Source organism: Acanthochromis polyacanthus, chromosome 13 (assembly GCF_021347895.1).
Source record: "Acanthochromis polyacanthus isolate Apoly-LR-REF ecotype Palm Island chromosome 13, KAUST_Apoly_ChrSc, whole genome shotgun sequence".
Classification (NCBI taxonomy): domain Eukaryota; kingdom Metazoa; phylum Chordata; class Actinopteri; family Pomacentridae; genus Acanthochromis; species Acanthochromis polyacanthus.
The window spans coordinates 9,992,899-10,018,477 of NC_067125.1; the positions used below are offsets into that span (position 1 = coordinate 9,992,899).

General features: G+C 40.2%; 3 protein-coding genes across 3 annotated transcripts; all 3 read right to left on the reverse strand.

The window, feature by feature from the left end:
• Window positions 1-3,405: 3,405 nt before the first annotated feature.
• LOC110972825 (lysophosphatidic acid receptor 6-like) lies at window positions 3,406-4,254 on the reverse strand. Its single transcript, XM_022223206.2, has one exon. It carries the CDS (start codon window positions 4,252-4,254, stop codon window positions 3,406-3,408), a length of 849 nt encoding a protein of 282 aa, XP_022078898.1.
• A 9,178-nt stretch (window positions 4,255-13,432) lies between these two features.
• Window positions 13,433-15,231, reverse strand: LOC110952882 (lysophosphatidic acid receptor 6-like). Its single transcript, XM_022196630.2, has one exon. The coding sequence runs from the start codon at window positions 15,118-15,120 to the stop codon at window positions 14,272-14,274; it is 849 nt and encodes a 282-aa protein (XP_022052322.1). The 5' UTR covers window positions 15,121-15,231; the 3' UTR covers window positions 13,433-14,271.
• An 8,198-nt stretch (window positions 15,232-23,429) lies between these two features.
• On the reverse strand, window positions 23,430-24,404 carry LOC127536870 (lysophosphatidic acid receptor 6-like). Its single transcript, XM_051958243.1, has one exon. The coding sequence runs from the start codon at window positions 24,402-24,404 to the stop codon at window positions 23,565-23,567; it is 840 nt and encodes a 279-aa protein (XP_051814203.1). The 3' UTR covers window positions 23,430-23,564.
• Window positions 24,405-25,579: the final 1,175 nt, after the last annotated feature.

A 25,579-nucleotide genomic window follows, 5' to 3' on the forward strand; every position in this document is an offset into this window, starting at 1 on the left:
GGCATATCTGAAGTTAATTATTATATAGACATTGTTTTTTCTTTCATACAGTAACTGGATAAGAAGAAATGGCATCACTCCCAGACTGCATTCTCAGGACAGCCTCGGTATCGTATTTGACTTATCAGCTGAATTTGAAGATTTGCAAGTGAAATTCATGCACCCAAAAGGTCCCAGCAAGAAGTTCACATGGCCTAGAAAGGATGACGTAGTGTGGGTGCCTACAGCCCACATCCTCTGTCCAATCACTGCTCCTTCAACACGCCGTGGTGGACAGTACCACATATCTGGTGCAGATGATGGCCTGATTTCAGAGAAATTCAAGCAGTTCAAAGGACAGAAATAGTGGTGTGATAAGTTGGGGACAAATTACATGTTTTACATGGGACCTAAGGCAATATAACTCATTTTAACTGCAATATATTAGTTAGAATTCCTAAAAAAACGCCTATAAAACATAGTGCATTTCTTGGTTAAATTGGCCATGAAGGATTCAAGAAACAATGTTGATACTTCAGATATCAATTATTCGGATGTTTATTGTTATACAGACAAAGTTTCATGTTTCTACTCCATGTCCCACATTGGTTTCTGTGCCAATATATGTATGGTGTTTTTCAGTCTGTTTCATAAATAGGCATCGTTTTGAGGTCTAAGGAGACTAGCTAGCTCTTGGATATTTTTAGGTTAGAGAGAACTTTTAAGGTACTTTGAGATTTTTATAACATATGAACCTTGTTACTTATTAAAATTTGTGAAAAAAATGCCTAAATTCTTGAAAAATGCCATTTTCGCCAAATTTTTAAATTGCCCTGTACCACAGAGAAATGGGTATATTCATTCCAAATTTTTTTTTCCTGCTCTATTGTTAAGGTGTTTGAACCCTTCAGATCACTTGTAAGTCTATATCATCAGTCAGTTCCCAGTATTATCTTCCTAAATCAAGCCTTTCTACCTAAAATATCAATTTCCGAGTGGAAAAATAGGGATTTAAATATTTTATAACTTAGCAAATAGCAATCATATGATGTTAAAACTTTGCAAGTAATCTATTCTTATGTTGGGATAGTTAAAAAAAAAGTTTGGAGATGATCAGAGGAGGTCATGCAACAAAATTTCCTCAGATTTGTTGAAATGAGATGGAATGACTCATGGTTAATTTTCATATAATTTTTATTTATTATTACTTCTGTCAGATTCAAATTATTCCTGTGACTATTGTGGGGTTTGCTTTCATGGGGTACCAACAATTTTGTCCACATGTCTAAATACAGTACTTGTACAAATGTATTTACTTACATTCAACCAATGCCTTTTCCCAATCTGACAGTGTTCAAAGAGAAAGTGACATGTTTGTTTAACCCTTACAAGGCCAAGTTTCTGGAGAAGTACATATACTAAAACATATACTAAAACCACCTAATCCATAAAAATATCAATCAAGGCTTGCAATAGTCAGAAGTTATGTATCAGAGAAAATGAATATATATAAATCATAGATGGAGTATAAAAAACATTCACATATACATGTATATATATATATATATATATATATATATATATATATATATAATAGATGAAAGTTACATATCAGAGAAAATCATACTACATTTATAAATCATGTATGGAGTATCAGTATAATCAATATATCAGAAAACATAATATATATAAATCATATGTGGAATATTAATATTATCAGTATATCAGAGAAAATTATTATATAAATCATATATAGACTACCAATATAATTCATACATATATATTAAAAAACATATATCAGAAAATGATTTATATATATATATAGTTTTATATAGAAATATGTGTTCATTATTCAGTATTTCGTTTATATATGTACATATAGCGTAATCATATATTGTCTCTTCAAATTATTAAAATAATTGACTTTACTGCCATTATCTGCTTCTCTAACATATATTAGTGTGTGTGTGTTTACAGTGTTTGCAAAATACCTGTCTACAGTCGAGCTTAATATCAGAATATTCTATTACTGTTAATCCCGCTATGAATATTAAAATACGCCGAACCATTTATCCTGTATCATAGCTACATGTATGACGTCTGCAGCAAAAAAAAAAAAAAAAAAAAAAAAAACGCATGAAAATCAGTTTAATATTCAGAGTTTAGATGGATTAAATGCGCTGTCAAACAGCGCTGAGTGGAGCGGGTGACCGGACCAAGATGGCGGCCGTATTTCTCGCTGCGCAGCACCTCGAGCAGCGTCTACTCTTTATTATGTCAATGGGTAAAGCGACCTCGGATGGAATAAAAACCTCTGATTGGCTGGGCGGGCAAAGCGTCTCTCTGACTGGCCGAAAAATCTGTCAATCTCAGACCATAGAATTTATACACAGATCGGATCGTTTTGTAGTTTTGCACCAAATATCTCAGTGGGACCGGAAGTACGATTTCTGATTTGCACCTGGAGAAAACAGAGAATGTGTGACTCGTGGGGAGGATTCGAGTGGTTGAAAGTAGCAATTTGTGTTTGTGTGTTAGAGGACACAGCTATCCATCCATCCATCCATTCTCTATATACCGCTTTATCCTCACTAGGGTCGCAGGGGGTGCTGGAGCCTATCAAGAGGACACAGCTATTTTGGTGGTAAATTATTTCACATACTTATTGCACAAGTTCATATTCAGATTTACACATATTCAAATTCTCACCTTAACTTCACTTCGTACAATACAGGTGCACAAGTATGTTTTGCACTTAGTGTGCTGCAACAATAGGTGCAAAATGTGAGTGTGTCAGTGTTGAAATATGTGACTTGTAGAGAATGATTTGTGCACCTGTAAATATGATTTGTGCACCTGTAAATGTGATTTGTGCACCTGGAATTACGATTTTGTGAATGTGTATTTTTGTGTTGTATTTGTGGGAGGAAAAAAATCGACACATACAAGAAATTATTTTACAAATACACAACTCATAGAGTGTGGGAAATCATATTTGCTGATACACATACAAATTCAATGTACACAACTACAAATTCGATGTTACAGGTGCTCAAACATTTTGCACCTGAAATACCTCCATACATTACTTTTTACAGAGAGAGACGATCACCAACATTATCATACAGTGAAGAGGAATATAATTAGTACTAGTATTAAATGCATTATGATAAACCATGTCAAAGGTCTTTTTACCTTCTAAATGATGAGAAGATCAGTCATGTCTGTACAATAAATAAGAACCCATAAGCAGCTGAAGAAAACAGTTTTTTTTAAAGACATATATTTTCCTTTTTACCGATAATTTTTTGTCTCTTAGTAAAAAGACAAATGTACATCCCATGCTCCATATTTTGCAGGAAAACCGCAACATCCCACTGGAGATCTGACACCACCTCATGTAAATATGTTCTTTTTCTACTGTTCTCATGATAGTTCCACATCTTCTTTTTTCTTCCAGAAGGCATCAAAAGAAAAATAATACAACAGTGGATCCAGACAACAGTTTGCAGCAGCAAGACATATCATTGGCAAATTGTTATGAACTGTAACCCGACTAATTGACACGGGTAAGAAACATATGGTGAATATGACCAAATTCAGCACAAAAATCAGCATTACATTCAACTTGTTCTTGACCTTTGCAGAGTCACTGAGATGACTGCGTAGAGTCCACAACACCATAGCAGTGCAAACAACGTTGACTGCCAGCAGAATGGACATTACCACAGGATCAAGATAAGCGGCTGGTGATATTTCAGGATCAGTATCATGTGTTTTATTTGTACCATGTGGTACAAAACAGGTGTGGTTGTGTTGTCGTCGTCCTGAAAGCTTCACTATCATTGAGATATTCGCCACCAACAAAATGAGCCAAGTGAATCCAGCACCTTTCCAGGCATTGGTTGAATTTCGAAGATGCCGTGACCTCAGAGGATAAACTACAGCCAGCAGCCGGTCCATGCTGATGAAGGTGATGAAGATAGAGCTGGAGTGTAAATTGGTGTGAAAGAATCCCCCTATAATGAGGCACGCAATGCTGCTAAAAGGCCAGTTACCTGTTGCGTAGAAATAGACCCTCATGGGCAAGGAGATGACGAGCAGCAGATCTGAGATTGCCAGGTTGACCATGAAGACGGCGTTGGGTGACTTGAGACTGTGACGACGAAGCAGAATCCACAGAGACACAGCGTTGAGAGGCAGTCCAAGGGCCATGATGCAGCCAAAGAGCACAGTGTAGACTGGCTGTGGCTCCTCCTCAATGGTGTTGTTCATGTCGACTTTTTTAGAAAAGCAATGTTTCTGAGTTTTTGAGTGAATATTGCACCTTCACACACCACTCAGTAGTTCTTCTTTCTGCTCTCTGTGTGAAGTGATCAGATGTTCAATTGGGAGGGTAGATGTTAAAAATGGAACAGGAAACCCTTGTCTCAGCTCAAGAGCTGTGGTCACTGACGTAAATGAATCAACAGATTACGTTTCTCATGCTTTAAGCGGCTTTGAAATGCAAACATGTTTTTTGGGTAACTTAGGGTGACCATATTCTGTTTCTCTGAAAAGAGGACACACTTCCAGCTCGCGTGTGAAAAATTTCAATGTTCAGTTAGCCCATTCTTCAAAATAATGTGTCTATTGGCAAATGAAATATATATATAAATGATGCCTCAAGTCAACAGTCCTTTTTTCCTTCTTTTTCCTTTTCCTATTAGCCACAGAGACATAAGTCCCAGCTTTGCAGACTGTACATTCTGCCTCCCATTTGACACGACCCGGACGAAAACAGGAGTACTTTTTTCGCATTTCATCAGTGAAATGACATTTGCGTTTTGGCATTTTCTTTCGGTTCGAGTGTTCTCTCACAGTGTGTCTATCTGCCTGTCAGCCTGTGAGGAGTGAGTGAGTGTGGAGCGCCTCTGTACTGCTTTGTGAATGATTAATACACGTTCCGGGGTTCGGCTCAAACTCCGCCTCTCAGAGCGTGTTTCCAAAGGAACCATTCAACGTGAATGATAAATACACTGGTCTGTGATGCGCTCAAGCTAGGCAAGATCAAAAACCCGGACATTTGAAGGACTTTATAAACGACAGCCTCTCAAAAGAGGACATGTCCGGGCAAAAGAGGACGTATGGTCACCCTCGGTAACTAGCACAGATAATCAATAATTGACGATCAAACTGACTCATTTAGTTTTACTGTGACATATCTAGCATTCATTGCACTCTGAGTGAACATTATGCAAATTTATTGCAACATTTTATGAAAATATGTTCTGAGATTAGTCAATCTTACACAGTTAATAGCAGCAGAAGGCTTTTGGTCGTTTGCATGTAAATTATCATTATAAACTGTCTAAAGTTACTTTTACTGTAAATAGGCTATCATCCAATTGTGTTGTTTGTGCTGCTTGTTCCATTATTGCTCATAATTTTCATTGGCTGATCAATGTCAAGATGGCAGTACAACCAATGTCTCTGTAAGGTGTCTGTCTGTTTTCGTGGTTTTTTTGTCCTTTTCTATTGGATTTTAGTATATGTTTTTAGACCCTTTCATCTAAGACTTTTGGGATTAATTTGTAGTAGTGGATTGGCAACTTGAATGGTGATACTTGGTGGATTTGAACTAGGCCTCTCTAGCAGCCAAGCCAACAGCCTTGCTGTAGCCACCATTTGCCTTGGGCTCCCTGCTGCAGCCCATCCATTCACCAGGCCAAGCCAGGCCCAGGTCCTGCTGCAGCCCATCCATCCACCAGGCCAGGCCCAGGTCCTGCTCAAGCGTAAACTAACCGTGACGTCACCCGTTGGTTTCAACGCCGAGAAAATGAAGCCCGGATTTTGCTACTTCCTGGTCGCCGTTTTGGATTTTTTGGAGCCAGTGACGTAAAAAGCGTCATCAAACAGACTGGACTGGAGAGCAACTAGGTGCAGGATTGGCTGAGGACTCTCTTATCCCGCCCACATTTTACCACAGAGGCTTCTGTTGCTGTCTATCAAGTATAGCCACGCCCCCTGGCTCCGCCAACTTTAACAATTTATTTAAAATTCAGTACTGATTTATTTTAAGATCGGCCACCTGATCTCTCATTTTGACCATGAAAACTAACGGGAAAAAAATCCTGAGCTGCAGAACATCAGTCTATCAAATTTTATTTTTTCCAAAAATGAATTGGGGTCTATGGAGCAAAAGCTTTTTGGAGCCAACCCTAGCGGACGGCGTGATATTGCAAGTTTTTGACACTTCCGGGTGGGCTTCAATTCTGGAGCCAGATGCTACGTCCACTATATATACAGTCTATGGTCCTGCTGCAGCCCATCCATCCACCAGGCCAGGCCCTCTAACCGCCGAAACTGCTAGCCACCTGCATTTGGATCCTGTCAGCAGTTGGGTGCCAGCCAGGAGATGGGCCGAAACATAACAGCTAGATGTGTTTCAAACATTTTGTTATTGTTTATTGTTGCTTTCCTTAGCAATAGATCCTGAGACGGTAACAATGCAACTCTTTTTTGCACTGTTTCTTTTTTTATTTATGGGTTGGTGTTGTCAAACCATGGTAGTGGGAAACACAGTCATGCCCTCCTTACACCTGTGGTACCTTCCAGGTTTGTGACCTCCACCTGGTCATTGGCTGTTGATAAATTGACTCTACATCTGCTGCTGTCCTGCTGCCCATCAGGATTAATTCATGTAACTCTTCTTCCTTTGATGTGTTTATCTCTCTTGCAAGACAGTTTTGTACACACAGAATTTTCACTCATTGCCTTGGGAAATTCCAATATTGATGACAGGGAGTCGATTTGTAATGTAAAACGAAAATGTTTTATCCTTCTTCTTCTTTTACTATCAGGCAATGTTCAGCCTAACCCAGGCCCCTCTTTGATGAATATTAGTACCCCTGATGTCTGTGTAGGTTCTCATTCATCCAGGTCATGGTTATCCAAAGTAGTTTAAATAAATTTGAAAGGACCTCCTGTGTTGAGCCATGCGCTTATGGCTCAACACAGGAGAGCCAGTTCCTCAGGACAGTATTTTTAAGATAAGATAAGATAGACTTTATTGATCTCACAAAGGAGAAATTTACTGTTACAGGGCTCTTAGGAACAAAAAAACAGAGGAGTGCAAAAAGTCACGAAAGTGCAAGAACAAGATAATAAATATTGCACATAATAACAACTACACAGTAGTGTTATACAGTCTGATGGCAGTGGGGATGAAGAACCACCACCAGAACTGAAGAAGCCTCTTGGATGAGAGGAAAAACGTCTTCAAGGAACTTTCTTAAAGTCCAGTTGATTTATTGAAACTACTTTGAAATAGTACCCCTGATGAATTCATAGCCAGATCATGTCTTGCCATCTTGCATTTAAATGTCCGGAGTCTGCTTCCTAAAATTGATTTTGTTAAGGTTTGGGTACAGACAAATGAAACTGATATTCTTGTGTTGTCTGAAACTTGGTCGAGTAAATCTGTCTCAGATAAGGATATTTCTATCAATGGTTACACTGTTTTCCGGTGTGATCGTCCCAGGAAAGGTGGTGGTGTTGCCATCTACATAAAAAACAAGTTTCATGCTACTCTACTCTCCTCTGTATCAGTTAGCAAACAGTTTGAAGTTTTGGTATTGAAACTTGAATTCCAACAGAGACAATCCCTTACAGTCATGGGCTGTTATAGGCCTCCTTCAGGTTGCAGTGAATCACTAAACTCCTTAAATAACTGTGTCTTAGGGTTGAATTCTGGTGAGTTTGTTTTAGGGGGGTCTAAATCTTGATTGGTTGTCATCAATCTCAGATGATCTGAAATCTATCTGTGACTCACTAAATTTAAGTCAATTAATAGACAGTCCAACTTGGAGAGCTATCTCTTGGCCATGAAACTTCCATAGGAGTTTGTTATTGTTCCAGGGGTGCCAGAATGTAATCAGTATCCTTCTTGTTTAGGCGGGGGAGAGGAGCAATTTCACCTTCCCCCTGGTTGCTCTCAACTTTTTCAGACCTCAGCTGTGACGATCCTCACCTTGATGGCATCCACTTTGCGACACAAATCAACAGTCACACCAAGCAAATTGTCCATCTTACGTTTGAATTCAGCATTCCGGTCACCGGCAGCCTTGATCCGATCGTTTGCAAAGACCAGCAGATTTTGGACGTTTTTTCTATCTGCGGTCATCCTAATTTTCCAGAAGCTCAGGCCTGTGATCAAGCCAATTATCAGCAGGCCTGTCATCACAAATCCGAATATATAAACATCTTCCACATCCTCCATGGACAGGGGTGCCAGGCACATCATCCCCTTCCACTTCCCCCAGGCGTCGATCACGTAACCAGAGGCGAAACTCCCATTCGGGCGGGTGGAATCTTGTCAATTGTGTTGAGAGACCAGCTAATCAATTCCATGATCGGTGTTTCGAAGGTTCAGTGCCAAGCGATCGCTCCAAGTCAGACCGATGAGATGAGACAAAAGTGCAGCAAGCAGAAAACATGAGAGAAGAACAGAGATAGAGACTTTTATTACCAAACTCCCCAAAACGAAACCACGTATTCTACTTGTTGAGGAAATTTCACTCTTGGTTCTGCCAAGTTTGCTGTAGTGGGGTGTTTATTGGTATTCCGACATACGGTGGGCTTACCAACACAGAGCATGAGCCTGTGAAGGTAAGTCGACCCAGAACATTTGGAGAGTCCACATTTTATAGGGATGTCAGAGGGTGCATCAGAGGGTAGGGAGGGGATGTATGCAAATACGGAGGGTAAGACAAAAGGAACATCTCAGAGAAAGGGTTGGGGGGTTGTAAGTAAATACTAAGGTAGACAGTGGTTAATTTTCGTATAGTTGAATCAAGGGTAACAAAAGGGCAATTGGATAATAGGAGGTAAGACGGGGGTATGGCAGACGGAAACAAAGGATGAGTCTGGTAAAATACTTGCAAATAGCAAAAGTGTGATAATTGTGGATAACCATGGGACATTGAATGAATGGGTGACATGTGACAGTGGTACCAAAGGTGTGCTATTTTCTTCATCATACTCAAAAGAGACTTTAAACATTTTCATGGGCAGGCTTTTTTGCATGATCTGTCTAATTTTGAGTGAAAACGAATCTCCCTTTTTGATGATGTTGAGCTGGCCTGGAATTTCTTTCATACTGAATTCTTGAAGTAATCAATAAACATGCTGCCTTACGTAAGTTTAGGATAAAGGGGCGAAACAATCCCTGATTTTCAACTGAAATTGGAAATCTCCTCAAAGAAAGAGATTATCTCTTGGCCAAAGCACAGAAAACTAAAAAAAAATCTGATTGGAACACTTTTCATCAGCTCCTCAACAAATGTACCACCTTAATTAAGAAAGCTAAATCAGATTTTTATCTATCTGAAACCACCAAAAATCTAAATGATCCCAAGAAATTTTGGAATGTTGTGAGATCTGCTTCGGGTGCTATGTCCTCTAATGAACTACCAAATTTTTTGGTCAAAGATTCTGGAAACTTGACCAATAAATCTGCAATGTTAAATTATTTTAATGAGCATTTTATCACCGTAGGGCATCTGTTTGATTGTTTAAACAGTGATTTTAAAAACACTGTCTTAGATAATGAACCTGCTGTTGTAAGCCTTCCCTCTGCTGACCGTTCTTTTCATTTTGAACCTCTGTCTATTTCTGAGGGGTTTTTGGGGTTTTTTTTTACGTCGGCTTCAGTCTGGTCTGAAGTCTTTTATTCCTTGTATTTATTTATCTTATTTTTTTATTGCTCTTATTGCTTTTATTTATATATCCTATTTATTTTTATTTATATATCCTTTTACCTATTTTTCTTAATTTTTATTGACTTTATTGCTTTTATTTATATATCCTATTTTTTCCATTTTAATCTATACCCCATTCTCTGTTGTTTCCCCACTGTGTGGGGGATTATTTAATTTTGGTGTTTTGTGTGTGTGTCTGTGTATGTAAAAATAAAAAAATATATATCTACATCAGGGGTGAAAGTAAGTCGGTATGGTCCGGTACTGCGTACCAGCAAAAGATCTAGTGGCGGTACACAGTACTTCCTGCTATCGACTGGAGTTCACTCGCTGACGTCACCAAACGTTTAACTGCTGAGACAAACTTGCTTCTGCAACAGCAGAGAAAGCCAACTGATGCTCAAGTATTCGTGTTTGTGGGAGCTAAAGCTGGCATCATCACATTCAAACGGCTGCAGAGCTGCTGGATTTCTAGATGAAGTCATGTTCTGTTTGCATCCTTGGCGACACAGTTTAAGTCGGGCAGCTTAGTTAAAGAACAACACTCCTCTGAGCTGCATTTAAAGTTCAGGCATAACAGAAATATCCCTGTAAGGAAAGATGTCATTCAAACATTTTAAACGGACAGTCATGGCTTTCATCGCCGCCGTGACGCCACTCGTTTTGAGTTCGGCATTTGATCGTCACCATCTTGGTTTTTGAAACTGGAGACTTGAAGCTAACAATTGAGATGATAAACTGATTAGAAAAATGTTTGCTAAATTTACAAATCAAGTGAGAAGTAAGATTGTTTCTCATAGATGTCTAGACATCTGTGTGCAGCCAGAGGAGTCTGCTGGCTTTTAGAACGACAGCAGGTCTAAGGCGTCACTGTACAGAGGCAGCGTTCATCTATTATATACAGTCTGTGATTTTTCCAAGCCCAGAGTAGATCATAAAAAGATTCTGATATGCTTCGAAATCAGTTGAAGCAATAGCCGCAATCCTCATAACCAGGTAAAAATGTAGACTCAAGAAGACTTTTTTCTGCAGAGGTAACACATTTATTTATTTCTTTAAAAAAGAGAAAAACTTCATTTTATTTTATTTAGATAGATATGAATACCAGTATAGAAAGACAATTTGTCATTCAGGCAGCCACATTCCAAGATAAGATAAGATAAGATAAGATAGGCTTTATTGACCCCTCACTGGAAAAATTCAACAGCTGGATACAAAGGAGGCATGGAAAAAGCAAGTATAGTAGGGCTAAAAATAACGATATAATAATAAAGGTGGTTATTAATCCTAAATCAATTCAATTTAAGGCTTCAATGCTTATTTTATTTACCTTTTAAACTGTTGGAGAGCAGTAAATGTTTTTTGGGGGGCGTTTAGTTTGTAATATTGTTCTGAGGTAATGTGGTGGAGCCTGGTAAGGTGAATCCAATAGACACCAGACAACTAATATGTACTTTTAGCTACAGCATGCATTAAAGCTTAAATATCCCTCAAAACCGTTTGTTTTCTCGTGTAAGAAATTTTGTGTCAACTGGTGCTTTCACACACAATCAGATAAGAGTATAGAGAACAGTAATAGGTTTAACTCCTACAAACAGAGGACCCATCCTGGCTTCTGGGACTAACATGAAAACATGCAGCACTGGAACAGGAAACTCTTGTCTCAGCTCAATAGTTGTGGTGACTGACGTAAATTAATCAACAGTTCACTTTTATTATGTTTTATGCAGCTTTGAAATGCAATATCTTGTCAATAAAGAAATTTTTGAGATAAATCAAACAGGTAGTAACACAGTCAATAACTGACACTGATAATTCATTTAGTTTTACTGTGACATATCCGGTATTCATTGCACTGTAAGTGAACATTATTCAAATTTATTACAATATTTTATGCAAACGTGTTCTGATATTAATCAACCTTACACAGATCATAGCAGCAAAAGATTTTTGGTCAATTTGCTTGTAAATGATCATAAACTGCTTAAAGCTGCTTTTACTGTAAATAAACTATCATCCCATAGTGTTGTTTGTGCTGCTTGTTCCATTATTGCTCATAATTTTCATTGGTTGACGATATCTGGTGCTGCTTTGGCACATATGCATGTTTTCAAGATATTCCACAGCTCAGAAAACCTAAAAATTCTACATAGTGCACATCATAATATTGGCACAATACAGGTTACACTGACATGCACTTGAAGCCTACATTCATTCAAAGGTACAGTTATATTTTTAGCACAGCTGGATGTGCAATAGTTTGCAAACATATTTCAACTTGAGTCTATTCAGTTTCATTTATACTGCATCTGCTCACAACATAAGTCATCTCAAAACAGTTTACTTAGTAAGAAGAGGATCTGACAACATTTGAAGACTGAGACAAACCCAACAAATCCAAAGATCTCTCATGCCCATGGCTGCAGGCTCCAGATAGTGGCAGTACTCTCCCCCTACCGTCCTGAGTTAATCATCAGGTGCAGCTGGAGCAGGAGGCTGCAGGTGTCTGTTTTCAGCAATCAGCTGTAGTGGAGGGAGCAGGTGGGAGTGGTTCAGTCATCTACTCTCTGGGTCATAAACGCAGACCTCACTCACCACTTGATGCTGCTCTGTGAGCAAGCAACAGTTTGCTTTCTGTTCAGTTTAGCACTCTGTGGTTTTGCAGTTTGCTAATTCTCGTTCTGTGCGCCCTTCCAGCCTGCTTGTGCATCCTCTGAGCCACCAACCTAAAGCCTCAGCCGTCTGTTGCCACTCTGTAACATGGATCCTTCCTCGTCTCTGGACCCTTCACTCCTCACCGGGTTCTGGCCACCACTTACTTCCTCACGCCGTCTCCTGCTTCACCCACACCACCGTCACCCATCGAAGACTCTCCCATTACTCTGCTTGGTTACCCCATCAGCAAGTTCCCAATTATTGAGTCAGGCAGGTAGTATCATAGATATACGTAGTATTGTATATTGTGCTGATAGTATTTGGTAGCCAGCATTTGTTTTTGTGCACTCTGTAGGTTAGCATAGCGTTACACCGTGTAGTGCGGCTCTCTGATTTATGTTGACAACTCTGTTTAGTACTGTACACTCTGTTTTGTACTGATTTCCTGTCTGGGAATTCCCAGGTTTGTATAGCTGCCCTGTTTAGCTTAGCCTCTTAGATCATGGTGTACTGCTTAGTGCAGACTTTCTTCTCTAGTTATTCCTTGTAGTATTTAATGTGTTCTTTGTGCTCTCCTGCCTGGGTTTGACCCTCTGTGGGTTAGTCATTCTGCCTCCTAGTTAACCTTCAGTATGAATGTAGTTTTTCTGCCTGCCCGCTAGAGGGGTTAGTTTCCCTTTTCTGCCTTACTCTATCTACAGGGTGACAGTTTGTCCCTTCTGGTTGTAGTCCTTACGTTATTCTTGTAGTCTCATATTTCATCTTGTGCTGTAAACAAAAACCTTAAACCTTTATTTGACTTGGTCGCCTCTCATACCCTGAGCCTCCTCGAGCACTGTTGCAAGATCTCCTCAGTACCAGCTCTTCACTGGCAGTAATAGTTAATCCTTTGTTCTTGTACCTTGTTCCTGCTGTTTAAGAAACTTGGATGACAATAAAAAATAAAGTAAATTTAGTAAAATAATGCATTCATCCTTGCTGCTTTATCATCACAAATGAAAGCATTTAAGATTTGAAAACAAATGGATCAACAGAAATTAAAGAACATTTGCCTTCAGGATAAGAGTGAGTCAAACTTCAGCAATTAGACGTTACTCTTTACAGAGAGAGACGATCCCCAACATCATCATACAGTGAAGAGGAATATAATTAGCACTAGTCTTGAATGCATCATGATAAACTATGTCAAAGGTCTTTTTACCTTCTGGTAAATGCTGAGAAGAACAGTCGTGTCTGTACAATAAATAAGAACTCATAAGCAGCTAAAGAAAATTTTAAAAAGAAGGAAAAAATTGTTTGCCAGCATCTTTAAAATACAAAAAGTTACATCTTTGAGATTTTTCAGGGTTACAAGTTATATTATGAACTGTCATAACCATGGCTCTCACTTGTTCAATGACCCCTTGTCAGAAAGTGTGGCTTCATGCCATCATTGGGTCTTTGTTCCTGTGCTAGGTTTTTGTGCTTAAAGCACTTCCTCTACATTTATATTTACAATAACTACACAAGAGTGGCATCAGTTTTCCTAAGACTGTGTGTAAGTATATTTCCCAAAACACCAAGGTGCTCATTTTAAGATAGTTTGTCTAAACCTGGTTGGTCTCTCTGTGGATGTGAAACTGTGATTTTGCAGTCCATAGGCACAACTAAAATGTGACACCACAAAGTCAGTAAGCCTGTTCTCCATCTATCTTGCTCTAAGCTTCACACACATTTACTGAAGATACACAAATTTTTGGTTTCTTGGTAAAAAGACAAATATAAAAGCATCACATAGTCTAGCTTGTCGCCAAATGTACATCCCATGCCACATATTTTGCAGGAAAACAGGAAAACCGCAACATCCCACTGGAGATCTGACACCACCTCATGTAAATATGTTCTTTTTCTACTGTTCTCATGATGGTTCCACATCTTTTTTCTTCCAGAAAGCATCAAAAGAAAAATAATACAACAGTGGATCCAGGCAGCAGTTCGCAGTAGCAAGACATATCAATGGCAAACGCTGTAACCCTGTAACACTACTAAATGACACAGGTAAGAAACATACAGTAAATATGAGCAAGTTCAGCACAAAAATCAGCATTACATTCAACTTGTTCTTGACCTTTGCAGAGTCACTGAGATGACTGCGTAGAGTCCACAACACCATAGCAGTGCACACAACATTGACTGCCAGCAGGGTGGGCATTAACACAGGTTGAAGGTAAGTGTCTAGTAATGTTTGAGGACCAGCACCAGATGGTACAAAACAAGTGTGGTTGTTTTGTGGTTGTCCTGAAAACGTCACCATCGCTTCGATATTCACCACCAACAAAATGAGCCAAGTGAATCCAGCACCTTTCCAGGCGTTGGTTGAGGTTCGAACATGCCGTGACCTCAGAGGATAAACTACAGCCAGCAGCCGGTCCACGCTGATGAAGGTGATTAAGATGGAACTGGAGCGGATGTTAGTGATAAAGAGTCTCCTTATACTGAGGCATACTGTGCTGCTAAAAGGCCAGTTACCTGTTGCGTAGAAATAGACCCTCATCGGCAAGGAGATGATGAGCAGCAGGTCTGAGATTGCCAGGTTGACCATGAAGACGGCGTTGGGTGACTTGAGGCTGTGATGGCGAAGCAGAATCCACAGAGAAACAGCGTTGAGAGGCAGACCAAGGGCCATGATGCAGCCAAAGAGCACAGCGTACACCTGCAGTGACTTTACCACCTGTAGCTCCCCCGCCTCCTCAGTGGTGGTGTTCATGTCGGCTTTTGAGAAAAGCAATGTCTGAGTTCTTAAAAGAATATTACTATTACACTTTTGCACAGCACTCAGTAGTTCTTCTTTCTGCTCTCTGTCTGAGGTTATCAGCAGTTCAACTGGGAGGGTAGGTGGTGCAAATGAAACAGGAAACTCTTGAGTCTCAACCCAAGAGTTGTGGTCACTGACGTAAATGAATAAGCAGTACATTCTTCATGTTCTATGCAGTTTTGAAATGCAACATCTTGTTTAAAAAACACATTTTTTGGGGGAAGTAACACGAATTGATCTGACTTTTAGTTTTACTGTAACATCCAGTATTCATTGCACTGTAAGAGAATGAACATTATGCAGATTTGTTGCAACATTTTATGCAAACGTGTTCTGATATTAATCAATCTTATACATATAGCAGCAAAAGGTTTTTGGTCAATTTGCATGTAAATTATCAACTGCTTAAAGTTGCTTTTACTGTAAACAGACTATCATCCAATGGTGTTGTTTGTGCTGCTTGTTCCATTATTGCTCATAATTTTCATTGGTTGACGATATCTGGTGCTGCTTTGGCACATATGCATGTTTTCAAGATATTCCACAGCTCAGAAAACCTAAAATTCTACATAGTGCACATCATCATATTGGCACAATACAGGTTACACTGACATGCACTTGAAGCCTACATTCATTCAAAGGTACAGTTATATTTTTAGCACAGCTGGATGTGCAATAGTTTGCAAACATATTTCAACTTGAGTCTATTCAGTTTCATTTATACTGCATCTGCTCACAACATAAGTCATCTCAAAACAGTTTACTTAGTAAGAAGAGGATCTGACAACATTTGAAGACTGAGACAAACCCAACAAAGCCAAAGATCTCCTCAGTACCAGCTTTTCAGTGACAATAATAAAAGTAAATCCTTTATTCGTGTACCTTGTTCCTGTTGTTAAGTAGAACCACTGCATTTGGCTGCTTAACCTGACCTGATGAAATGCATTAAAAGATGACTGACATAGAAATATCTGTGGTCTTACAAGGGAAATTTTCCAGTCATTTCTCTGAGAATTTTAGAGGTCAAGTCTAAATGTGACCTTTAAATTGATGTGGAAACAAACTGATCCAGTACTACCACTAGTATGTTGATAGGATGAGAATGCGGAAACGCATAACCACCTCCTCTTCCTCCTCCACTGTGGTTTTCATCACTTCTCCAGTGGAAACTTCATAATGACATTCAGCGTAATACTGATAATAGAAATGCATGTTCTAAGTACCGGGTGTCCCAAAAAAATTAACATTTTAAAAGAAATTCTCTTGAAAACTACTAAGTCTCGATTAAATTGAACAGTTTAGATGTTGAACATCATAAGTTGATTATGGGACTGATTTCATAAGTGTTCATTGTGTGCACCACCTGTGACACGGCACGCATCACGCTGCACAGTCTTGGGTGACTGTGTGCGAGCATATTTCAAGACACAATATGACTTCTCTTTGGGAGTGAACGGCATAGCTCAATCTGAAAACATAACAAAAATAAGACATTAAATATAAAAACTTGATCCGTTTCTGTACATTCTGTGAAAATTTGAGGTTATTTCAACAAGAATTGCCAAAATTATCGGTCTGCGAAATGTCGTCAAAATAATGCAAGAGGATAAAAAAATGTTTTCCTTGAATACATGCAGCAAAACCTGTGAGTCTGTTCAGTGGCGCAGTTGTGGGGCGGATCTAGGTCAGATCAGAGGAACCAAACATTCATTCTGTAAATGTTCTGCATTTACATGGTAATCTGTTCCATGTGAAAAGACTGACAGAAATGCAAACATTAAAGTAAAAAATTTTACTTCTTCTGTGTCCATCTCTGTGTTATACTAAGACATAAAATGTTTGCCAGACTTCCAGCTTAGCATTTTTTTAAGACTTGAAAGAAGTGAAAGAAAAGTTGAAACTTTGGCATACAATGTTGTCCAAATGTAAAAAAAAAGCAAACAAATAAAGAATAAAAGAAGAGTTAGGGTTTCTCATGGAATTAATTACTTCTCTCTCCGTGAGTCCTGTGAACCCGTTGTGTCATTTATAGACTAATACACTGCCTGTCCAAAAAAAGTCTCCACCTGGATTTAACTAAACAATATACTGAGGTTAATTAATTATTCTAAAATTGTCTGTAGGTGTGAATGTGGTGTGATTGTTTGTATGTGTAGCCCTGTGACAGACTGGCGACCTGTCCAGGGTGTCCCCTGCCTTCACCTTAAGTCACCTGCAATAGACTCCAGTCCCCCGCGACCCTAATGAGGATTAAGCGGTGTATAGAAAAATGGATGGATGATGCAGTGAGAAGCTTCTCATTTCTTAAACAACTATGCCTTAAGACATATCCTGTGGTCGCAGAAAGGATGTTAATCTGTCTCAGAAGTGTAAAATTATCGGTCTGCTTCAAGCAAAGGAAACAACTAAGGATATTTTTGAAACTAAAATTGGGTTAAGAACAATTCCATGCATAATTAAAACCTGAAGGATAATGGTGAACCATCATCTTCTAGGAACAAATGTGGTCGGTCATATGGTCTGATGAGTCCAGATTTACACTGTTCCAATGTGATGGGGCATCAGGGTAAGAAGAAAGGCTGATGAAGTGATGCATTCATCATGTCTAGTGCCTACCAGCCTGTGGGGGTTAGGGTTATGATCTGGGGTTGGTCAGGTTCATCAACGTTATGTTCCCAAAGAATGAGGTCAGCTGACTACCTGAATATACTGAATGACCAGGGGCCTCATTTATAAAACATTGCGTAGGATCCATACTAAAAGTTTGCGTACGTCAAAAACCTGAAATGAGTGTACACCCTTCGCCCCTGATTTATAAAACTTTGCGTAAGCACAGCTGCACGCAATTTCTTTATAAATCACACACCAGCTGGAAGATTGCGCAGGTGGATCCACCTCACATCCCGCCCACAGCACACCCACATTTTACCATGAATGGTCAATGCAAAGTAACTCATGAATGTATCTGTATATAAATAAGCTGCTGATCCACGGCATTTTACGCAGCGCCGGCCTGCAGTCTTTTCCCCACACTGCTGTGCGTCAGGATGAATGAATCATGTGTTGACCCAGGCCACTCTGTCACTAAATTTGTTATGATCATGTCTGATGTACAAATAATTTGTACACTGATTGAATGTACATTTTTTCGGTTCACATAGACAAATTCATTTTCACTCGGAGCCCTTACAGCAACACGAGTGCAGTCAGTTACGCCGATTACATTTGGGAAACTGGACATCGCTGCACTAACTGGACATCCATTTAATGTTGGCCTGTTCACCCACAGTGTAAGGAAACCTGATGTATTGACTGGTCATGTTTATAATGTCATCCAAAACAGCTGGCATTATTGCGCTGAGGGATAGTTGTGATATCCCAGACCTAAAGGACATCATGTAACTGTATATCAGACTCAAACGGGATTTAGACAACAAATGTAACCTCATATATTCTTCATATAAAACACATACCTGTCGGCCAATTCCCGCTGGAAGGAGCCAGTGTCGCCAGAAACCCCCGAGTCGTCAGCTCCTGTGTCTGTACCGGGATGGCGTGGTTTCGGCGGGTGGGTCTGTCTCAGACGGCCCGGTTCAGCACATAGATCCAAGAGGGAATCTGAATCGGCTTGTTAGCCAGTCATCTTCATGGGCCAGGAAATCCCCGTGATCCCTAAAATCTCTCTCCATTCTTAACGTGATCTTCCAGCAATGCCAGGGCATCCATTATGCCACATTACGCATGGCTGTCACCCGCTATTTATCGCTTGATCAGCGATTGGACTTATTGTCACATGCCGTTTCCAAATTAGTAATCAATCAGTGCCACTCATCGCTCTATATCATTTGAAGATGGAAGTTTGATAAATGAACATAGTTCTGCAAATACAGTCGTGGGCCGAATGGCGCACTATAGGAACATCTACAACAATGAGGGTTTATGACTATCGTGCTCTACAAGTCTAATATGTGATGACAATAAAGGTTTGCGATCAATCTGGTTTCAATTCACCACTTCACCCTCCGGTGAAACCAATTCTAGATATCCCCAGATTTAACAGGCAAGAAAACCAGAACTAAACTAGATGGCAGAGAACCGGACTCAATTAGATTATGTTAAACTAAGCTGGTGGCAAGAACAATGACTACAATAGTCCATACACAAAATTGAGAAAACTCAAAACTGCCGAACAATGGCTAATTAACTTTAACAAAAAGCGATGCTACTAGCGTGGGACAAAAAGGGCTACTACCGTATTTTCACGACTATAAGGCGCACATAAAAGTCTTAGATTTTCTTCAAATTGTGCGGCGCGCCCTATGGTGCAGTGCGTCCTGTGTGTGTTGTTGTTGTTGTAAGGCGGACGTAGACCGGGTGGTTTTTTCCACGCATCACCATCGCTGTTGATCTGTGACTCTATGCGTGTCCATCTCACAGCCGATGTGAAAAAACAAGTGAAGCAAATGAACTCTGAGCTTGCTGTCATTCCGGGAGGCCTGACAAAGGAACTCCAACCGCTGGACATCGGTGTGAACCGGCCGTTCAAAGTAAGGCTGCGAGCGGCGTGGGAGCGATGGATGACCGATGGAGACCACAGTTTCACTAAGAGTGGAAGGCAGCGCCGGCGAGTTACGCCACAATTTGCGAATGGATTGTAAATGCTTGGGCTAACGTGTCTGCTGGCACTGTTGTTCGAGCTTTCGCAAAAGCCGGCATCATTTCCGAGGCGCCGCACGGCACGGAAAGTGACTCTGACAGGGAAGAAAGTGAACCTGGCATGTTTGATGGAGGTTTAGCGCAGCTGTTCAATTCAGAAACAGAGGATGAGGACTTCCATGGGTTTGATTGATGACGATTACCGGTAAAAAAAAAAAAGTGAATACCAAACTCAGTTTTGCTCCCGCTCTATTTTTAAATACGCACACTTGTGTGCTTGTTTAATCCGTGTGTTTTACCATGCCCGCGCCTATTGATGATTAAAAAAATATTAGTACTTTGTAATCAATACTTAAATAAAGCACAACCAAACTCAGTTTTGCTCCGGCTCTATTTTTAAATACGCACACTTGTATGCTTGTGTGTGTGTTGTTGTTGTAAGGCCGACGTAGTAGAGGACACCATGAGAACGTTAAAGGGGGAAGTGTGGGCGTGGATTGTATATAAAACCCTCGCCATATAATCAGGTGCGCCTTATGTGTGTTTTAAATACAGTAATGGCACACATAACTGAGACTGCGCCTTTTGGTACAGTGCGCCTTTTGGTCGTGAAAATACGGTAAAAGGTTAGTTCGGCTGACAGGATAACAAAACTGAACAGTCGGAAAGGCTTAACTGGACACGGTCAGGAAGGTAACCAGAGGCTTGCGGCAGCAGCTGACATGTGAAAAAGTGGTTGCCCAGGGAGAGTGGAATCCAGAGGTTGGAAGGTGGAGAAAGAGCCCAGCTGAGGAGCAGAGGACCAGGTTGAAGCTGGTAAACCAGAGAGACAAACAATCATGCTCACACCTATGGACGATTTACAATTACCAATTAATCTCAGCATGTTGTTGGACTCTGGCAGGAAGCCGGTACTCCAGCTTCCTCCCACAGTTCAAAAACACACAGATGCACAAGGAGAACATGCAGAAAGATCCCAGGACAGGATACGAACTGGGGACCTTCTATATATATATATATATATATATATACATATATATATATGTATGTGTGTGTGTGTATGTGTGTGTGTGTGTGTGTCCATCCAATATGAAGTCACCAGGACTAGACATCTTTTTGGTCAAGCCTGACTAAAACTATAACTACTGTGCTATATGTTGTTGTTTGCATCAAATCAAATCAAATCAAATCAAACTTTATTTATAAAGCACTTTTCATACAATAAAAAGCAGCTCAAAGTGCTGTACAACATTTAAAAACATTTAAAATAAGAATACCCATCCCACCCTCCCTCCTTATAGGTACACAACTACACACACACACACACACACACACACACCGTCACCAATGGCTAAAGGAAGACATGGCGTGGCACTGACAATTGTGGAAAACGCCTCCATTGGGGCCGTCCACACCGGGAGGAGCTCCAGACCATGCCCGCCGGAGGCGCCGGCACCCAGACCCCCCGACCACGACTGACACAGGGACCCCACACCGAGGTAGGGAGCCCCTCAACTAGCCGAGCCGAGGAGACCCGAGGACAACACCCCCAGCAGCAGACCAGACACAGCCCCCAGTGTGGAGGACCCCCCTGAGGAAACACTGGAGTTGAAAGAATAAAATAAACAAATAAATAAATGTGCTAATAACTAAATAATGGGAAGTAAAAAACCTTAAAATACATAAGATGATAAATAAGGAATGATAAGAACAACAGAATATAAGAAGGCTTAAAAGATCAGTTAAAAGCCTGATTAAAAAGGTAAGTCTTTAACCTTCCTTTAAAAACACCGACAGTCTCTGCAGTCCTGAGGTTCTCCGGCAGGCCATTCCAGAGGCGGGGGCCATAATGGCTAAATGCCGCCTCGCCGTATGTTTGAGTTCTGGCTTGTGGTATAATTAAGAGTCCGCTGCCAGAGGACCTCAGGGTCCGCGAGGGTTGGTATGTTAAAAGGAGATTGGACAAATAGGAAGGCGCAAGGCCATTAAGACATTTAAAAACTAATAAAAGGACCTTAAAATCGATCCTGAAACGGACGGGGAGCCAATGCAGCAACTTTAAAACTGGTGTAATATGCTCCCGCCCCCTGGTCCTTGTCAGCACGCGTGCGGCTGAGTTTTGTAAAAGCTGAAGATTAAAAATACTCTTTTGGGAAGACCAGAGAGCAGGGCATTACAATACTCGAGACGAGAAGAGATAAAAGCATGCATTAGCACCTCCATGCTGGCCTGAGAGAGAAATGGGCAGACTCTGGCTATATTCTTAAGATGATAAAAACCTATCTTTGTTATGTTTTTAATATGTGGGATAAAATTCAGCTCAGAGTCAAAAATAACGCCCAGGTTTTTTACAAATTCTGCTGGTTTAAAAACTTGTAATTTAAGTAAAAGTTTCTCTCTCTGACCTTCAGGACCTATAACTAAAACCTCAGTTTTGTCCTGGTTGAGCTGTAGGAAGTTCGCTGCCATCCATGACTTAATGTCTAAAATACACTTTAAAAGAGTATCAATTGGCCCTGTGTCATCAGGAGACACGGCAATGTACAGCTGTGTATCATCAGCGTAGCTATGGAAACTGATGCCGTGTCTCCTGATGACGTCCCCAAGAGGAAGCATATAAAGATTAAAAAGAATGGGACCTAAAATTGACCCTTGGGGAACCCCACACCTAATTTCATGGGTTCCTGAGGAACACGTATCCATACTTACATAAAAACATCGGTCTGAAAGATAAGAGTTGAACCAGTTAAGCACAGTACCAGAGAGGCCAACCAGGTGTCTGAGTCTGTTTAATAGGATATGATGGTCTACTGTATCAAAAGCGGCACTGAGATCCAGTAGAACCAACACTGTTAGTTTTTTATTATCTAAATTCCACCTGATATCATTTAAAATGATATCAGATCACACAAAGGCTTAAGTGTAAAAATGCAGAATTTTGTGACTGACTACTCGCAAGTCAGTACCAGTGACTTTCTGAAGCCTTGTCTTACATCCAAAACCCTTCCTCCTGTTGTACTTTTAATTGCATAAAAATTTGAAGGGATGTTAAACAGGCACCTCAGTTCAGTTTTGATGACTGATGGAGAAAGAAAAACACTGAATGCGTTTGGTTGGCTAACAAATAATGAAACATTGTTTTCAATCTTCATTTAAATTTGAAATACATTTAAGTATGGAGGCCTCATCTACAATGCAGCCAAGTAAGAAAACTAAAGATGTACACACACAAAGATTTGAAAACAAATTAATCAACAGAAGTAAAATAAAGTTACACTCAAAAACTGATTTACCTTAAAGAAAAGAGAGATTCAAACTTCAGCAATGAGACCTTATGCCTTACAGAGAGAGACGATCACCAACATTATCATACAGTGAAGATGAATATAATTAGCACTAGTATTAAATGCATTATGATAAACCATGTCAAAGGTCTTTTTACCTTCTGGTAAATGCTGAGAAGAACAGTCGTGTCTGTACAATAAATGAGAACCCATAAGAAGCTGAAGAAAACAGTTTTTTTTTTGCTTTTTTAAATATACATTTGTCTTGTTACCGATAATTTTTGATTTCTTGGTAAAAAGACAAATGTAAAAGCATCACATAGTCAAATAGTCAAAGTCACATAGTAGACAAATGTACATCCCATGCCCCATATTTTGCAGGAAAATAGGAAAACCACAACATCCCACTGGAGATCTGACACCACCTCATGTAAATATGTTCTTTTTCTACTGTTCTCATGATGATTCCACATCTTCTTTGTTCTTCCAGAAAGCATCAAAAGAAAAATAATACAACAGTGGATCCAGACAACAGTTCGCAGCAGCAAGACAAATCAATGACACACGATTATGAACTGTAACCAAACTAATTGACAGAGGTAAGAAACATATGGTGAATATGAGCAAGTTCAGCACAAAAATCAGCATTACTTTCAACTTGTTCTTGACCTTTGCAGAGTCACTGAGATGACTGCGTAGAGTCCACAACACCATAGCAGTGCACACAACGTTGACTGCCAGCAGGGAGGACACTACCACAGGATCAAGAAAATCGGCTGATGATATTTCAGGATCTGTATCATTTGTATCATGTGGTACAAAACAGGTGTGGTTATGTGGTGGTCGTCCTGAAAGCGTCACCGTCACTGAGATACTTGTCACCAACAAAATGAGCCAAGTGAGTCCAGCACCTTTCCAGGCGTTGGTTGAGGTTCGAAGATGCCGTGACCTCAGAGGATAAACTACAGCCAGCAGCCGGTCCACACTGATGAAGGTGATGAAGATAGAGCTGGAGTGGATGTTGGCGTGAAAGAGTGAAGCTATACTGAGACATGCTGTGCTGCTAAAAGGCCAGTTACCTGTTGCGTAGAAATAGACCCTCATGGGTAAGGAGATGACAAGCAGCAGGTCTGAGATTGCCAGGTTGACCATGAAGACGGCGTTGGGTGACTTGAGGCTGTGGCGACGAAGCAGAATCCACAGAGACACAGCGTTGAGAGGCAGACCAAGGGCCAAGATGCAGCCAAAGAGCACAGCGTAGACTGGCTGTTGCTCCTCCTCAATGGCGTTGTTCATGATGACTTTTTGAGAAAAGCAATGTTTCTGAGTCCTTCAGTGAATATTACACTTTCACACACCACTCAGTAGTTCTTCTTTCTGCTCTCTATCTGTGTGATCAGCAGTTCGATTGGGTGGGTAGGCATTAAAAATGGAACAGGAAACTCTTATTTCTCAACTCAGTAGTTGTGGTCACTGACGTAAATGAATCAACAGTTAAGGTTTCCATGTTTCTTGTGGTTTTGAAATGCAATATCTTTTTTTAAAAAACACATTTTTGGGGTAAATAATACAGGTAGTAACACAGATTGTCAATAACTGACAAACTGACTCATTTCGTTTTACTGTGACTTATCCAGTAATCATTGCACTATAACTGAGGGAACATTATGCAGATTTGTGAAAACATTTTATGAAAACATGTTCTGATATTAGTCAGCCTTACACCTGATGAAATGCATTAAAAGATGGCTGATATATAAATATCTGTGGTCTTACAAGGGAAATTTTTCACTCATTTCTCTGAGAAAGTTAAAAGTCAAGTCTAAATGTGACTTTTAATTTATCTGCATCCATATGAAATGACATGAAATCCTCAATCCAAGATGGCTGCTGTGATTTGGCAATTAATGTGGGTTTGCTTAAAAAGTCATCCAAAGAGCAAATTGGACCTTGGATTGTGCTGTCAATGAATTCCTCTGTTGTTTGGATAACTCTCTATCTTCTGCTAAGTTCAACCTCTCCAAGAAAAAGGGACACTCAAACCTTGTATCCAGCCAGATGGAGTCAGCACATGCTATTCACAAGGGTACTGGACTATGGCCATGCCAGGCCACCCCCATGTGAGCAGGAACAGGCTGTTACAGGCAAACCACTCTTGGGTGTTTTTAATGTCTTGCTAATACTTCTTTCGGCTGGTGATGTTGAACTAAACCCTGGGCCTGTTAGGCTGGCAGCTGCCAGCTCTGGCTAGTACCTCCTTCCCCTCTCTTCTTCCCTTCTTAGGTTCTCTCACTTGGTGATTGCAGCAGCAGGTGTCCCTCATCCCAATCAACAGCTGGATTAGGAGCAGGTGGAAGCGCAGCCAATCAGCCTCACTCCTCCTGCAATACAATCAGATGCCACTCACCTCTCAGTGCTGGACTGTGAAACCACCTGTAAGTTTCTATTCTTTTGTTCTGAGTTTACTGAGT

Excerpts from the sequence above, each read along its gene's own strand:
- LOC110972825 (XM_022223206.2), bottom strand. The coding sequence starts at position 4,254 with ATGAACAACACCATTGAGGAGGAGCCACAGCCAGTCTACACTGTGCTC.
- LOC110952882 (XM_022196630.2), bottom strand. The coding sequence starts at position 15,120 with ATGAACACCACCACTGAGGAGGCGGGGGAGCTACAGGTGGTAAAGTCA.
- LOC127536870 (XM_051958243.1), bottom strand. The coding sequence starts at position 24,404 with ATGAACAACGCCATTGAGGAGGAGCAACAGCCAGTCTACGCTGTGCTC.